Here is a 17,088-nt window from a genome sequence, read left to right on the forward strand (position 1 = left end):
TGCTCGCTTCGCACTAAGAAATACTTTAATTGATCATTTGTGGGATAAATATAGTCATTCAAATGTTTGAAGTTGTATTTTTATTATATTTGAAGTTGTATCTGTATTATATTTGGATTTTGTATTCATATTTTTCAATTTAAATAATGTTCGTATATTAATTCATATTATATATAATTTAATTTATATTATATAATTAAATTATACTTAAATCATTGAAAGAATTTAATAAAAAAAATTACACGGAAATAATGATCTAACTTGCCTATACATAACTCATTAACTATACATAAATCATTGAAAGAATATAATAAAAAAAATTAAAAAATTGACCCACCCCTGCAAGCTACCCAAACGAATTGACCTATTTAGACCAACCATCAAACTTACACGGAAATAATGATCTAACTTGCCTATTTTTTCATGGCAGAATAGATTAATCCGACGAACTTAACTTTTTTTTACTCTAATCTAGGGTCGGTAAGATTTTTCATATATTATCTAAGCCCATCGTATATTTTTTTAAGACTATTAAGCGAATAACAACTTATGGTATTGGCTTACATTTGAAGGAAAATGTGATGATGTGATGAAATTTTTATATTTATCATCAACTTAAACTAATCAATAATATCGCTCACAAGCGCAATTCAAGAATCAAGAACTAAATGGTTGGATACAGATTTTGAACTCTATAAAAAATAAAACATAACTTTGGAAAACATGTAACTAATAATAACTGCTTAACACAACCATATTAGCTATACCAAAGACTCGACTAACTACAACAAAGGTGTTGAGGATAGAAGTTTAATGCCTTAAGCAGAACATAAGGATGCTCTTTGCTTTACCAATAATTGCTTCAGCTTTTTAATTAGCTTTGGATCTGAGCACATGTAATCTTGGAATGACTCCCTCAAACCTCGCAACAATATCTTGTGATCTTCATCTGGATCCATGTTAAGTAACTTCGAAAACAAATCTTTCCAGAGTTGGATGTTCCAATATCTGAAATACAAAAATTTGAAGACTATAAATTAGATGGATCAAAACTTGTTCAAACTTTGAACGCAAGGGAAACTTATTTTGTAAAATTCTATTTTAAAGCAAATAAATAATTTGAACTAGTTATGAACTCTGAGTTTTGACTAAAGAATCTATATACAAAATGAGCCATATTTGGCAGGTTTTGGTGTGATATTTACGTATAACACGTTTGTGAACCCTGGCGCATGATAAATGGTATGATAGCCCAAAGAGAATGTGATAGTCATTGTGATAATCATGTCCCGCATCAGATTATAAATAAGAATTTTAGTAAATTAATTGTCAATTCGCTAAGCGAAAATGGAAACGAATTGGATGTTTGCGAAGTTCAGTTAGTTGGAGGATCTCATTAATGGGTCCATACAGCTACAAATGGATAGTAGAACTGGTCATTGGTGGGAACAACAAGTTATTACCCAAGAAAAAGTGTTGTTTTCATGAGAACTGCAATTTGAACTTAAAAGATATAGTGCTACATGTATAGATTTATTGGATCCTAATATATTAGATTGCAATGAGTGCATCATGTTCTGAAGATTAGCGATTCTGATAGCTCTGTCTCACGTTGACTTGGGGAAAAGTTTGTAAGGATTTATAGGACTACAAATCTGATGCCTTTAGCATCATCAATCCCATCTAGAATCCTGCCATTAGTGGATTGTTCATACTCCATGACAATATTATCTAAAGATTTTGAAAGATGGGACAAACCTTTTGTAGTGTGATTTAGGTTGGTAAAAGCAGTTTCCGTCAGAGGAGTATCTTTTTTCAATTTCCATATATGTATTGTGAAGCATCAAGTGAACGACAACACACATTCCATACAAGTCCACCTGATCTCAAATGCCGAAAAAGGAACAGTCAAGTTATATATCAGTGTTGATAAGGACTATTCATAATGATTGATTACGTAAAATGTACCTGAAAATTCCAAGGCTTGTTTTCTTGCATCTCAAGGCAGCGAAAGCCAGAAGTTCGACTATCTCCAACAAACTTGGTGCCTTGCGGAAAGAGATCTAAATCGATTCCTCTTCCCCAGTCGACAAGGCATAGACCCTGATGGATATAACCTGACTTGTAATGTAGCAATATCAACTGAATAACCATGCACATAAGGCATTTGGAAATTACCTGATCACGCCAAGATCCAGTACGTTTGCGGAAATCATTTTCATTTTCGGTTGGATCAACCCTAGCATTGAGTTATGCAAAGTTATGAATTTGACTAAACTCTCAAGAAGGACAATGAAGTGTAACTGTGCAACTACTTAAGAATATAATATAACGCAAACAAAGCTCTACAATGACAAGAAGAAGTTAAGGGAGGGTAACTCTCTTTCGCACTTCAGGAAAAGGTTTTACCAAACAGAGATGTGATCTATATTTTGGAGATTGGGAAAAAGGAAAACAGAATCACATCATTCGGCAACTGGTTTCATGAGATCGGAAATGTTTACTTCTTTGTTTTACACAATTTCAACTTCTAGTACTAGGTTGGGAGTGTGGCCCTGGGCAATAGAGATTCAATTTGATTTATGGAACATAATTTAGCGGGAGATTCAGATCAAAAAAGGAGGTTTTTGGAGGAAAATTCAGGAATTACGCCACTATAATCTTCACACTATTTCACAATGGAGTCTTAACGGATGTGATATACATTGACAAGCTATGTTTTTAAAAAGGGAAAACAACATTGATAAGGTGCTATAATTAATTCCCAGTTTTGAAGATAGCATTTTTACAAATGTAAGATAGTTAAATGCTTACATTTATTCCAAACACAAAAAGCTTCACTTTGTTGGTCTTCCATTATATACACAAGTACTGTTATATCTACAGTCTAACAAGCTTAACATAGAAAGGGGTAATAGAGGTTGAAGATGTCCAGAAGAACAGGAAGATATACTGCTTAGATACTCATGTTTCAGGTAAGTAGATTAGAAGTAACTACACATCTGTCTTGAGAAGAAAATACTAACACCTATGATAATTGGGTAAAATCGTGCCATGAAATCAAGCAAAAGGACATAAGTAAATCAAGTCTTCGAAGCCCAGGGCTTCTAATCATAAAATGATAAAATGCCTCCTGTTGGCAATTCAACATGTTGAATTACCTGGAATACCGGATGAGCAGATTGTCAGGTTTAAAGTCACCATGGATAATTTTAGCATCATGCAGTGTTTCAAGAATTTGAAGCATTTCTATGGTATAATAAATGCATAACACTTCTTCCATAGACCCCCCTATGACGGCATTAGAATTTATGGCATCCTGCAGAATTTTAACATGAACGGTCTAAGGGGAAAAGCTTTACAACGTGAACCTGATGAATAAACGTATGTCAACCTGAAGCGTGCCATGAGACAAATAATCAGAGACCAGAACGCTGTAGTCAGAATAGAGGTGCAATCTATGAGCAAAGCCAAAACTGATCCTCTGAAAAAATGAGCTATAATGAGAAACAACTTTATGAAATAGATTACATGTAGATTTTTTGTCAAGACGTTCATTTACCTCTTTTTCTGAAATCCGCATATCAAGTTGCCGGTACATGTAAAATTCCCAAGGAAAGGGCGGTTTTTGTATCTGTCAGATTGGAAGGTCCGGAATCAATAATATCTTACAGTGAACTCTAATTTCGTAAAAGGTGAAAAAAGATGTATAATTACTTTAAGGGCAACAACATCATCAGGGTTGCTGTCGACATATGCTTTAAACACCTGAGCAAATCCACCCTGACCTGCACAGCCTTTGATCTCGTACTTGTTTCCACCTTAAGCATTATAAATCCAAAATACTCAGAAGTCGAGCAGACAGCCTCAAGCCTAGTATGATGGTAATAATAACAAAAGGAAATTTACTAGTACTTGACATTCACACCCGTTTGCCTTAAAATTAGAGTACTCATACTGATGATGTTCAGGAACACAATCAAGCAAAGACTAAGGGATTGGCAGATAACAGGTTCTTAAGCCGTCTTAAATTGGTTTTATAGAGGTCTTTTGGTAGATGCTTTCTAAGGAGACTGAAGTTTGTAAGTTGTTGACCGCTATATCTAAATTTTGGTTTATTAGATTTATTGGGAGCAAATTCAGTCCTGTTCGACCCCGGACCGCATTACCTTCAAACTTAAGTAACCTGAAAGAAATATTGCTTAAAGCCAAAAGGATGTATACAACACTTACATGGTGGCTAGAGCCTAGAGCTCAGCTCCCACATGTAAAGGAGTAGAAACCTTCTATTTCCTACTTTTACGAAGACAGCAGTCATGCCCCATTCCCTTGAATTTTTATTTAAGATTATTGAACAGGAGAGCCCTACCACGGGAAATTATAAAGTCCATCAAGTGTGCTTCACTCGGTGGGGAATAACCATTCATTTGACGTGGGGCCTCACACCAAATGAATGGTGGATGCTACACCGTGTAAAGCATAGTTGTCAAGAATGAGCGTATTGCGCGTAGCGTAGCGAAGCCCCGTGGCGGGGCGCTACACGCACTGAACTTTGAAGTAGCGAGCTCTATCGTCGCTATCATCGTGATAACGTTTGAGATGATAGCGTAAAGCAAAGCTACATAACATTTTTTTAAAGTAACGCATGTTTTGTAGGCTCATTTTGCACAATTTTTAGGACCAACTCTATTTCAATTCAATGTTGCTTCTCCTCTTCTGTTTCAATCTTCTCAGCTTCACCCAATCAACCCTAACACAAACTCTACAATTCAACATTGCTTCTCCTCTTCTGTTGCTTGTGGCTCGCCGGACTTTGGGCTGTCGACCGCCGTACTTAGTACTCACTTCACGTCACCGCCGGTAATATTCTGCTTTCTGTTCTTTTTCTTTTCTTTATTTCTTTCTTCTTTTTTTTTTTTGATTTTGGGTTTTTTGGCATGGGCTTAGGTTTTTCCTTGAAATTATATTTTTCTACATTTCTTGCTTCATTTTGTGTCTTGTATGATATTTCAATGAAAAAACTTTAAATAATTTTCAAATTTTACAATAATTTATTTTTCTGCATTTACAATAATTTTCAGATTTTAATTATTCTATTAAAGGTTTTTTAATAATTTTCAAATTTTACTTTTCTTATTTCAGATGTAAAAACTATTATTAATTTTCAGATTTTACTTTTCTTAATTTTAAGATATTTCAATACTTACAATGAAAAGTTTTTCCTTACTTTTCAGAGTTTAAAAGATGGAAAACTTATAAGAAGATATAAGGAAGAAAGCTATTGGATGGAACTATGGGAGGATGGTCAACCTAGACAAGATTGCTGATGGGATATTATGTAACTTTTGCCAAAAAGTTACAAAGGGTAGGATAACAAGGCTCAAACAATATCTTGTTGGAGAATTTAAAAATAAAAAATCTTGACCAAAAGCCCAAACATGTGTTAAGCAAGAAATGAAATATCACTTCGAAGAAAAGTTAGCCCAAAAAATTGTCATGGATTTCATACCTCACTTTGATGATGTTTTTTACACAGAAGAGCAAAGATCATTTTGAAGAAAAGTTAGTTCAAAAACCTGTCATGAATTTCATACCTCACTTTGATGATGTTTTTGACATAAAAGAGCAAGGAGATGATATCGATTCACACGGGGATCCCTCTCGTGGAAATCGGTCGACGTCTATTTCTTCCTTGGTCAATTCGTCAATATTACAGCCCAAAAAACCACGGCAATTGGGTCCTATAAATACTTTCTTTCAGCTAGACGCCAATAATCAAGGTGGTAAAGCACCCCAATTTAATGAAGTTCAAAAACCGAGGTCTGATGCAATTCAAAATTTGCAAGGTAGATGTATGTTATAGGGATCTCATTCAATGCGGTCAAATATGAAAACTTCNATGTTAATTATTAATAATTAAGGAATACTTTGATTTAATGATTTATAGATAATATAATTTAGTACAAAAATGCTCGCTTCGCACTAAGAAATACTTTAATTGATCATTTGTGGGATAAATATAGTCATTCAAATGTTTGAAGTTGTATTTTTATTATATTTGAAGTTGTATCTGTATTATATTTGGATTTTGTATTCATATTTTTCAATTTAAATAATGTTCGTATATTAATTCATATTATATATAATTTAATTTATATTATATAATTAAATTATACTTAAATCATTGAAAGAATTTAATAAAAAAAATTACACGGAAATAATGATCTAACTTGCCTATACATAACTCATTAACTATACATAAATCATTGAAAGAATATAATAAAAAAAATTAAAAAATTGACCCACCCCTGCAAGCTACCCAAACGAATTGACCTATTTAGACCAACCATCAAACTTACACGGAAATAATGATCTAACTTGCCTATTTTTTCATGGCAGAATAGATTAATCCGACGAACTTAACTTTTTTTTACTCTAATCTAGGGTCGGTAAGATTTTTCATATATTATCTAAGCCCATCGTATATTTTTTTAAGACTATTAAGCGAATAACAACTTATGGTATTGGCTTACATTTGAAGGAAAATGTGATGATGTGATGAAATTTTTATATTTATCATCAACTTAAACTAATCAATAATATCGCTCACAAGCGCAATTCAAGAATCAAGAACTAAATGGTTGGATACAGATTTTGAACTCTATAAAAAATAAAACATAACTTTGGAAAACATGTAACTAATAATAACTGCTTAACACAACCATATTAGCTATACCAAAGACTCGACTAACTACAACAAAGGTGTTGAGGATAGAAGTTTAATGCCTTAAGCAGAACATAAGGATGCTCTTTGCTTTACCAATAATTGCTTCAGCTTTTTAATTAGCTTTGGATCTGAGCACATGTAATCTTGGAATGACTCCCTCAAACCTCGCAACAATATCTTGTGATCTTCATCTGGATCCATGTTAAGTAACTTCGAAAACAAATCTTTCCAGAGTTGGATGTTCCAATATCTGAAATACAAAAATTTGAAGACTATAAATTAGATGGATCAAAACTTGTTCAAACTTTGAACGCAAGGGAAACTTATTTTGTAAAATTCTATTTTAAAGCAAATAAATAATTTGAACTAGTTATGAACTCTGAGTTTTGACTAAAGAATCTATATACAAAATGAGCCATATTTGGCAGGTTTTGGTGTGATATTTACGTATAACACGTTTGTGAACCCTGGCGCATGATAAATGGTATGATAGCCCAAAGAGAATGTGATAGTCATTGTGATAATCATGTCCCGCATCAGATTATAAATAAGAATTTTAGTAAATTAATTGTCAATTCGCTAAGCGAAAATGGAAACGAATTGGATGTTTGCGAAGTTCAGTTAGTTGGAGGATCTCATTAATGGGTCCATACAGCTACAAATGGATAGTAGAACTGGTCATTGGTGGGAACAACAAGTTATTACCCAAGAAAAAGTGTTGTTTTCATGAGAACTGCAATTTGAACTTAAAAGATATAGTGCTACATGTATAGATTTATTGGATCCTAATATATTAGATTGCAATGAGTGCATCATGTTCTGAAGATTAGCGATTCTGATAGCTCTGTCTCACGTTGACTTGGGGAAAAGTTTGTAAGGATTTATAGGACTACAAATCTGATGCCTTTAGCATCATCAATCCCATCTAGAATCCTGCCATTAGTGGATTGTTCATACTCCATGACAATATTATCTAAAGATTTTGAAAGATGGGACAAACCTTTTGTAGTGTGATTTAGGTTGGTAAAAGCAGTTTCCGTCAGAGGAGTATCTTTTTTCAATTTCCATATATGTATTGTGAAGCATCAAGTGAACGACAACACACATTCCATACAAGTCCACCTGATCTCAAATGCCGAAAAAGGAACAGTCAAGTTATATATCAGTGTTGATAAGGACTATTCATAATGATTGATTACGTAAAATGTACCTGAAAATTCCAAGGCTTGTTTTCTTGCATCTCAAGGCAGCGAAAGCCAGAAGTTCGACTATCTCCAACAAACTTGGTGCCTTGCGGAAAGAGATCTAAATCGATTCCTCTTCCCCAGTCGACAAGGCATAGACCCTGATGGATATAACCTGACTTGTAATGTAGCAATATCAACTGAATAACCATGCACATAAGGCATTTGGAAATTACCTGATCACGCCAAGATCCAGTACGTTTGCGGAAATCATTTTCATTTTCGGTTGGATCAACCCTAGCATTGAGTTATGCAAAGTTATGAATTTGACTAAACTCTCAAGAAGGACAATGAAGTGTAACTGTGCAACTACTTAAGAATATAATATAACGCAAACAAAGCTCTACAATGACAAGAAGAAGTTAAGGGAGGGTAACTCTCTTTCGCACTTCAGGAAAAGGTTTTACCAAACAGAGATGTGATCTATATTTTGGAGATTGGGAAAAAGGAAAACAGAATCACATCATTCGGCAACTGGTTTCATGAGATCGGAAATGTTTACTTCTTTGTTTTACACAATTTCAACTTCTAGTACTAGGTTGGGAGTGTGGCCCTGGGCAATAGAGATTCAATTTGATTTATGGAACATAATTTAGCGGGAGATTCAGATCAAAAAAGGAGGTTTTTGGAGGAAAATTCAGGAATTACGCCACTATAATCTTCACACTATTTCACAATGGAGTCTTAACGGATGTGATATACATTGACAAGCTATGTTTTTAAAAAGGGAAAACAACATTGATAAGGTGCTATAATTAATTCCCAGTTTTGAAGATAGCATTTTTACAAATGTAAGATAGTTAAATGCTTACATTTATTCCAAACACAAAAAGCTTCACTTTGTTGGTCTTCCATTATATACACAAGTACTGTTATATCTACAGTCTAACAAGCTTAACATAGAAAGGGGTAATAGAGGTTGAAGATGTCCAGAAGAACAGGAAGATATACTGCTTAGATACTCATGTTTCAGGTAAGTAGATTAGAAGTAACTACACATCTGTCTTGAGAAGAAAATACTAACACCTATGATAATTGGGTAAAATCGTGCCATGAAATCAAGCAAAAGGACATAAGTAAATCAAGTCTTCGAAGCCCAGGGCTTCTAATCATAAAATGATAAAATGCCTCCTGTTGGCAATTCAACATGTTGAATTACCTGGAATACCGGATGAGCAGATTGTCAGGTTTAAAGTCACCATGGATAATTTTAGCATCATGCAGTGTTTCAAGAATTTGAAGCATTTCTATGGTATAATAAATGCATAACACTTCTTCCATAGACCCCCCTATGACGGCATTAGAATTTATGGCATCCTGCAGAATTTTAACATGAACGGTCTAAGGGGAAAAGCTTTACAACGTGAACCTGATGAATAAACGTATGTCAACCTGAAGCGTGCCATGAGACAAATAATCAGAGACCAGAACGCTGTAGTCAGAATAGAGGTGCAATCTATGAGCAAAGCCAAAACTGATCCTCTGAAAAAATGAGCTATAATGAGAAACAACTTTATGAAATAGATTACATGTAGATTTTTTGTCAAGACGTTCATTTACCTCTTTTTCTGAAATCCGCATATCAAGTTGCCGGTACATGTAAAATTCCCAAGGAAAGGGCGGTTTTTGTATCTGTCAGATTGGAAGGTCCGGAATCAATAATATCTTACAGTGAACTCTAATTTCGTAAAAGGTGAAAAAAGATGTATAATTACTTTAAGGGCAACAACATCATCAGGGTTGCTGTCGACATATGCTTTAAACACCTGAGCAAATCCACCCTGACCTGCACAGCCTTTGATCTCGTACTTGTTTCCACCTTAAGCATTATAAATCCAAAATACTCAGAAGTCGAGCAGACAGCCTCAAGCCTAGTATGATGGTAATAATAACAAAAGGAAATTTACTAGTACTTGACATTCACACCCGTTTGCCTTAAAATTAGAGTACTCATACTGATGATGTTCAGGAACACAATCAAGCAAAGACTAAGGGATTGGCAGATAACAGGTTCTTAAGCCGTCTTAAATTGGTTTTATAGAGGTCTTTTGGTAGATGCTTTCTAAGGAGACTGAAGTTTGTAAGTTGTTGACCGCTATATCTAAATTTTGGTTTATTAGATTTATTGGGAGCAAATTCAGTCCTGTTCGACCCCGGACCGCATTACCTTCAAACTTAAGTAACCTGAAAGAAATATTGCTTAAAGCCAAAAGGATGTATACAACACTTACATGGTGGCTAGAGCCTAGAGCTCAGCTCCCACATGTAAAGGAGTAGAAACCTTCTATTTCCTACTTTTACGAAGACAGCAGTCATGCCCCATTCCCTTGAATTTTTATTTAAGATTATTGAACAGGAGAGCCCTACCACGGGAAATTATAAAGTCCATCAAGTGTGCTTCACTCGGTGGGGAATAACCATTCATTTGACGTGGGGCCTCACACCAAATGAATGGTGGATGCTACACCGTGTAAAGCATAGTTGTCAAGAATGAGCGTATTGCGCGTAGCGTAGCGAAGCCCCGTGGCGGGGCGCTACACGCACTGAACTTTGAAGTAGCGAGCTCTATCGTCGCTATCATCGTGATAACGTTTGAGATGATAGCGTAAAGCAAAGCTACATAACATTTTTTTAAAGTAACGCATGTTTTGTAGGCTCATTTTGCACAATTTTTAGGACCAACTCTATTTCAATTCAATGTTGCTTCTCCTCTTCTGTTTCAATCTTCTCAGCTTCACCCAATCAACCCTAACACAAACTCTACAATTCAACATTGCTTCTCCTCTTCTGTTGCTTGTGGCTCGCCGGACTTTGGGCTGTCGACCGCCGTACTTAGTACTCACTTCACGTCACCGCCGGTAATATTCTGCTTTCTGTTCTTTTTCTTTTCTTTATTTCTTTCTTCTTTTTTTTTTTTGATTTTGGGTTTTTTGGCATGGGCTTAGGTTTTTCCTTGAAATTATATTTTTCTACATTTCTTGCTTCATTTTGTGTCTTGTATGATATTTCAATGAAAAAACTTTAAATAATTTTCAAATTTTACAATAATTTATTTTTCTGCATTTACAATAATTTTCAGATTTTAATTATTCTATTAAAGGTTTTTTAATAATTTTCAAATTTTACTTTTCTTATTTCAGATGTAAAAACTATTATTAATTTTCAGATTTTACTTTTCTTAATTTTAAGATATTTCAATACTTACAATGAAAAGTTTTTCCTTACTTTTCAGAGTTTAAAAGATGGAAAACTTATAAGAAGATATAAGGAAGAAAGCTATTGGATGGAACTATGGGAGGATGGTCAACCTAGACAAGATTGCTGATGGGATATTATGTAACTTTTGCCAAAAAGTTACAAAGGGTAGGATAACAAGGCTCAAACAATATCTTGTTGGAGAATTTAAAAATAAAAAATCTTGACCAAAAGCCCAAACATGTGTTAAGCAAGAAATGAAATATCACTTCGAAGAAAAGTTAGCCCAAAAAATTGTCATGGATTTCATACCTCACTTTGATGATGTTTTTTACACAGAAGAGCAAAGATCATTTTGAAGAAAAGTTAGTTCAAAAACCTGTCATGAATTTCATACCTCACTTTGATGATGTTTTTGACATAAAAGAGCAAGGAGATGATATCGATTCACACGGGGATCCCTCTCGTGGAAATCGGTCGACGTCTATTTCTTCCTTGGTCAATTCGTCAATATTACAGCCCAAAAAACCACGGCAATTGGGTCCTATAAATACTTTCTTTCAGCTAGACGCCAATAATCAAGGTGGTAAAGCACCCCAATTTAATGAAGTTCAAAAACCGAGGTCTGATGCAATTCAAAATTTGCAAGGTAGATGTATGTTATAGGGATCTCATTCAATGCGGTCAAATATGAAAACTTCAAGCCAATGATCGAAGCAATTGGACAATATGGTCCTGGGATGAAACCACTAGTTACCATGAGGTGAGAGAACCACTTTTAAAGGAGCAACCACACAAAGCTGATTTTGAAACAAAATGAAGAGGAGATGACGAAGAATGATTGTACTTTAATAGGTGATGGGTGGAGAGATAGAAAGCGGAGATCACTTATCAATTTCTTGGTGAATAACCCAAAAGGCAACATGTTTATTGAATCAGTTGATGCATCTAGCTACTCTCATACTGGTGAAAAGATGTTTGAGTGGCTTAACAAGTTTGTGCAAAAAGTCGGGGTGAATAATATCGTTCAAGTGGTCACCGACAGTGTATCAAATAATGTTTATGCCTGTGAGAAAATCTAACATAATAAGTTACAACATCTTTTAACTTTCATTAATTAGTTTGATTAACTAACATATTATGCTCTTGTTCTTTACGGGAAAGAAGTTAATGGAGAAATATCCAAACTTGTATTGGGCCCCGTGTGCGGTACATTGTTTGGATTTGATGTTTGATGACATATTCAAAATGCCGGATTCAAAGAGGGCACTTGAGCGGGAAGTCAGTGTTAACGGATATATTTACAACCGAACCATGTTGTTGAACATGATGAGAGAGTTCACCGACCAAAGAGATTTTATTAAGTCAGCTAAAACTCGTTTTGCCACTGCTTTCTTGATTATGAAAATCTTTCAGCAGTATAAGCAAAATTTGAGAAAGATGTTTACTTCAGAAAATTGAAGTAAAAGAAAATTCGCAAAGGAACAGACTGGTAAACAAGCAGAGAAAATTATATTGGTGCCATCGTTTTGGTATTCTATCATTTATGCTATGAAAGTTGGTGGCCCATTATTGGACGTACTTCGGTTGGTGGATAAGGAGAAGAAGTCTGTCATGGGTTATATATACGAGGCAATGGATAGGGCTAAGGAGAAAATAGCAAAAGTCTTTGAAAATAATGAAGATATGTACAAAGATGTTATTGAGATAATTGACAATAAGTGGCAGTTGCAGCTCCATCAAAACTTGCATGCAACGAGTTATTTCTTGAACCCTGAGTTCTTTTACTCAAATCTTGAGATAGAACAAGATGAGGAAGTAGATACGGGGTTGTACAATGCAATCAGTAGGTTGACTGATGATCCTGAGGCAGAATGAAAAATACATACATTGTTGTTAAAATACAAACAAGTTGAAGGTCTTTTTGGGAAGGAAGTTCGAAATGAGAAAAGTTGTATCACCAGGTATGAAAATATGTTTAAAGGACAAGTTTTTCCTTATTTTTTTGAAATAAATTCAGTGAGAAATATTAATATAACTATTGTTATTAACTAGCTGCATGGTGGAACTCATATGGAGTTTCGACAACAAAGTTGCAAAGACTCGCCCAGAAAATACTCAGTCTCAATTGTAGCTCTTATGGTTGTGAGCGCAATTGGAGTGCGTTTGAACATGTAAGCCTTTATAATATTACAATTTTTATTTTCTATTACTGTGAAGTTTTAAGAATTCATTCTCGTGCCTCATGCCTTGATAAACTTATATAAATAAATGCAGCTTCATTACAAGAAAATGAATAGATTGGAGCAAAAACTCCTGAATGATTTGGTGTTCATTAATTATAGCATAGCTCTGAGACGTAGATACGATAGTCGTGATACCATCGATCCTATCATATTGAGTGAATTAGATGATAACAATGAATGGTTGGTAGGGAGACTGGAGGATGAAGAGCCTGACTTTGCTCATGATGGTGATTATTTGACTTGGCAAGATGTTGCAGATGTTGTTGGAGTAGATGAAACTCCTTATACATTGAAGAAATCCAAAAGGGCCCCGAATGCGACCCTTACATCTACACGAGCCTTAAAGGCGACCACGTCTACACCTACAGGAAGCTCGAAGGCAGCCACATCTAAGTCTAGAGAGAAAAGGCCAATAGAAACATCTACTACACTTAATCTTATAGATGAAGAGGATAAATTCGACTTTGATGAAGAAAATGAAGAAAATAATGCCGAGCGTTATAAAAATTTCAAATGAAGAAGATAGTCTCGATCTTGATGAAGAAGATGAAGATGAATTTTATATTATGTTTTTCTAGTTTTAGAATTGAGGTTTTATATGGTTTGAACTTATATATTTGTCATTTAAGCATGAACTGTTGAATTGAATATATTATATGCTATATATTATATATTTATATACTTGTGACATTTTACTTTCAAATAACTTTCGCTACGCTATTCACTATGTGATATAGCCACAGGTAACCTTTGCGTTACTGGGCGCTACGCACGATCGACAACTATGGGGTAAAGCATACCCGGTGCAGATATTTTCCCCCTACCACCATCACAACAAAAAGTATTTAAAAGTAACTTATGTAAAAAAAAAAAAAAAAATTTTACAAGGAATCTATCCCTTTTTCTGGATCTAAATTATCAAATCCTTCATCTTAAAAATATAATTACATTGAAAAACAGTATTTTAAAATAAGATATGACAAGGAATCAATTTCAATACAAATAACAATGATCTTCTTATGGATGTCAATATAAATTTAAGATAAGCATTTAGCTGTAGAAAATAATGGAGTGCGATGCATTGAGATTATATAAGCCACCCCTCCTACTAGAATCAAATGGGCATGAATTATTTGTTTTAGAACTTATAGATTGAACAATATCGTTGTTTAGAACTAACCAGAGATCAATTCTTGAACAATGAATGTCGAGAGTCCAAGGGGAGCAAATTAGTCTCCACATGGTTAAGATAAACAAAAGATTTAATATGTGTGTGTGCAATTCACAGATACTAAGTTTCTTGCAGGCTAGTCTTTGATGTCGTCACATGATAGTAGAAGAATTATAAATTAATGTGTGCAAGTACCCAAGATGATTTGTTTACCAATATCAATGGATTTGTTCCTGCCTGATTTCAGAAGCGAGGATAATGCCACTTTTCCAGGATATGGTCTGTTACTTGGATGGTATCCCTGAAATAATGTCTGTTGCTTCCTTTTGTCTATAACAGAAAATGGCAAAACTCGAATAGAACTACTGACCTAAGTGTCTCACCTCATACTGTACGACTTGTGAATGCAGATCCTTCAATAGGTTTTTTATGGTTGCCACTGACCAAGGATTAACAAAATTTTCTTCAACATCACGAGTGTCCCCATTTTTAGCCTACAAACAAATTATAAAGTCGCCTGAATCGCATTTTGTTCATTCAGAAAACCAGATTCTTATTGAATCATTCATCAAAAGGATAAATGTTGTGTGATTAATTGTGACTTCTCAATAATTACACACATATGCAGCAATGAAGGAGGCAATAGATGATAATTAGAATTAATCACCAAGTTGTGTCCTATAACTCTTAAGTTTTCAGTTGGATCAAGAATTTATATGACTAGTCCCCATGTTTAATTAAGGAAGTGTATCACACATTGTAAGTAGCATACTTATCCAATAGATGATAAAACAGTCACTGACTGTAATGCTAATTTATCTTAAAAAGGTCGGTGACTGTTACGCTAATTTAACTTTATTATTACTCTTTAGGACAAGTATAATATATCAAAGACGATCAATCTTTAATCATATTCTATAGAAACTACAACCACAAAACAATAGCACTATGTTAGTTGTTAGGAAACTTGTTTTCTGTCGCTACTTTTCTATACAATAGACACAATTACATGAACTAACTTGGAGCATACCTTTTGAAATGAACCATTTGTTACTATTTCCGAAATTCTCTCCAGAAACAACACCTGTGCTTTCTTTAACCTCCTCAATGGCTCTGCCTTCCTGACACAAATACATCCCGATTCTCGGTGACAATAATTTTATTTAAAAATTCTTTCACTCAAATTCACAAAATATATACATGTACATGTGACTGTAGAAAAGGGAGCTCGAAGAACCTTGAGATGCCAAGGTGATAAACCATAGAAGCATCAATAAACCTGCCTTTAAGTTCTAGAAACAATGCAAATGATTCATAAAGCATAGCTTTATGGATACAGATCTTGTTCTCCTCCATTTCACCAAAAACTCGTTCATAGTCAGACCTACCATCCATCTAGCATTGATACAAAAATGCACAAAAACATAAAATTTAACCCACAAATTAGGAATTACAAGATCATATATTCAAATTTAAAACATATAATTTCAAAATAAAAAGATAACAAAAAACCAATGTAATCCATAGAAACAGGAATTTAAAAGTAACATGGTTATCATAGAAGCATTTCAAAAACTGATTTGCAAAATCATGAACGATATGGTAAATTCAACAGCAAAGAAAAATGTTGATAAGAACACAAACATAAACACAAAAATCGTGAACTTAAACCATGGGAAATCCTGCACTTTCAAAAGAAATTAAAATTATATCAAGATCACGATAACAAAGCAAAGCAAATTGAAACGCATAATATAGAAAATAGTCAAGAGCAAAATCTCGAATTAGCAATTGCAGACCAAATTAGACTAAAAATCATAACATATGTTGAGAGCTCGTGAACATGACACTCAAACTGATGAATCGGATTGAGTAAATATTACGTATAGAAACCAAATCTTGAGAAATCTGACGTCGTCTCGGTACCGCGGATCGGATTTGAAAGCATCTATACAGTTCAATAAAAGCTCATCAAAGCTCTTGGAATCGCCCTCGTGAACTGAATCTACAGTTTGCGCTGCTTCATAGATGGAACTGAAGAATAAAAGGTAGTAATTGAGGAGAATGAATCAATGTTGTACGAGAATGTAAATTGTGTATGCAAGTAAAGGTTGGAGAGTCACCGGAGCCAAGGTAAGAGCGGATCCCCATCGTCGGTGGATGCGACCGTCGGATTCGGTGAAATGACAGCCATGTCCGATTGCTCAGTTTTCCTTCTGTAATTCGAAGGTGAGGAGAGGAGATGGCTGCTTTGTTTTTCGAAATCTGAAGCGGCGGGAATCAAGGTTATCGAATTTAATGTTCTTTTTTGGGGTTGTTAGTTTAATATCTTACTATTTTATTTTATTATAGAAAAGGTTATTTATTTTGAGTAAGTCTCTTGTGAGACGGTCTCACGAATCTTTATTTGTGAGATGAGTCAACCCTACCGATATTCACAATAAAAAGTAATATTCTTAGCATAAAAAGTAATACTTTTCAATGGATGACACAAATAAGAGATTC

At 34.4% G+C, this 17,088-nt stretch overlaps 3 protein-coding genes across 6 annotated transcripts; 1 reads left to right on the forward strand and 2 right to left on the reverse strand.

Moving 5' to 3' along the window:
* Positions 1-609: 609 nt before the first annotated feature.
* On the reverse strand, positions 610-4,442 carry LOC140978025 (mitotic checkpoint serine/threonine-protein kinase BUB1-like). Its single transcript, XM_073442756.1, has 9 exons — positions 4,370-4,442; positions 3,718-3,821; positions 3,563-3,634; positions 3,395-3,484; positions 3,162-3,319; positions 2,179-2,239; positions 1,969-2,103; positions 1,759-1,880; positions 610-1,008 (listed from the first exon to the last, which is right to left on the reverse strand). Exons 1-9 carry the CDS (start codon positions 4,425-4,427, stop codon positions 819-821), a joined length of 990 nt encoding a protein of 329 aa, XP_073298857.1. The 5' UTR covers positions 4,428-4,442; the 3' UTR covers positions 610-818.
* Positions 4,443-6,578: 2,136 nt separating this feature from the next.
* Positions 6,579-16,874, reverse strand: LOC140978030 (mitotic checkpoint serine/threonine-protein kinase BUB1-like). Of its 4 annotated transcripts, none has more exons than XM_073442783.1 (14): positions 16,707-16,874; positions 16,467-16,617; positions 15,821-15,978; positions 15,614-15,704; positions 14,967-15,077; positions 14,797-14,884; positions 9,687-9,790; positions 9,532-9,603; positions 9,364-9,453; positions 9,131-9,288; positions 8,148-8,208; positions 7,938-8,072; positions 7,728-7,849; positions 6,579-6,977 (listed from the first exon to the last, which is right to left on the reverse strand). In XM_073442783.1, exons 1-14 carry the CDS (start codon positions 16,775-16,777, stop codon positions 6,788-6,790), a joined length of 1,602 nt encoding a protein of 533 aa, XP_073298884.1. In that variant the 5' UTR covers positions 16,778-16,874; the 3' UTR covers positions 6,579-6,787. The 4 variants fall into 4 exon arrangements, with proteins under 4 accessions (XP_073298884.1, XP_073298876.1, XP_073298868.1 ...); XM_073442775.1 differs by having other exon boundaries at positions 15,614-15,700; positions 15,790-15,978; XM_073442767.1 differs by having other exon boundaries at positions 15,614-15,700; positions 15,784-15,978.
* LOC140978050 (uncharacterized) lies at positions 11,153-14,788 on the forward strand. Its single transcript, XM_073442806.1, has 3 exons — positions 11,153-13,130; positions 13,222-13,340; positions 13,444-14,788. The coding sequence occupies exons 1-3, from the start codon at positions 13,109-13,111 to the stop codon at positions 13,927-13,929; spliced, it is 627 nt and encodes a 208-aa protein (XP_073298907.1). The 5' UTR covers positions 11,153-13,108; the 3' UTR covers positions 13,930-14,788.
* Positions 16,875-17,088: the final 214 nt, after the last annotated feature.

The sequence above is a fragment of the Primulina huaijiensis genome, chromosome 1, assembly GCF_012295235.1.
Source record: "Primulina huaijiensis isolate GDHJ02 chromosome 1, ASM1229523v2, whole genome shotgun sequence".
Classification (NCBI taxonomy): Eukaryota; Viridiplantae; Streptophyta; class Magnoliopsida; order Lamiales; family Gesneriaceae; genus Primulina; species Primulina huaijiensis.

What these genes read in the sequence shown, in the direction of transcription:
- LOC140978030 (XM_073442767.1), bottom strand. Translation starts at nt 16,777, where the DNA reads ATGGCTGTCATTTCACCGAATCCGACGGTCGCATCCACCGACGATGGG. An exon ending in CAAATGGTTCATTTCAAAAG is followed by an intron (nt 15,078 to 15,613) that starts GTATGCTCCAAG and finishes ATTTGTTTGTAG; the next exon opens with GCTAAAAATGGGGACACTCG. An exon ending in CCTAAATCACACTACAAAAG is followed by an intron (nt 6,978 to 7,727) that starts GTTTGTCCCATC and finishes TTTGTATTTCAG; the next exon opens with ATATTGGAACATCCAACTCT.
- LOC140978050 (XM_073442806.1), top strand. Translation starts at nt 13,109, where the DNA reads ATGAGAAAAGTTGTATCACCAG. An exon ending in GAGAAAAGTTGTATCACCAG is followed by an intron (nt 13,131 to 13,221) that starts GTATGAAAATAT and finishes GTTATTAACTAG; the next exon opens with CTGCATGGTGGAACTCATAT. An exon ending in ATTGGAGTGCGTTTGAACAT is followed by an intron (nt 13,341 to 13,443) that starts GTAAGCCTTTAT and finishes AAATAAATGCAG; the next exon opens with CTTCATTACAAGAAAATGAA.
- LOC140978025 (XM_073442756.1), bottom strand. Translation starts at nt 4,427, where the DNA reads ATGAATGGTTATTCCCCACCGAGTGAAGCACACTTGATGGACTTTATA. An exon ending in GGACTTTATAATTTCCCGTG is followed by an intron (nt 3,822 to 4,369) that starts GTAGGGCTCTCC and finishes ATAATGCTTAAG; the next exon opens with GTGGAAACAAGTACGAGATC. An exon ending in CTGGATCTTGGCGTGATCAG is followed by an intron (nt 2,104 to 2,178) that starts GTAATTTCCAAA and finishes TATATCCATCAG; the next exon opens with GGTCTATGCCTTGTCGACTG.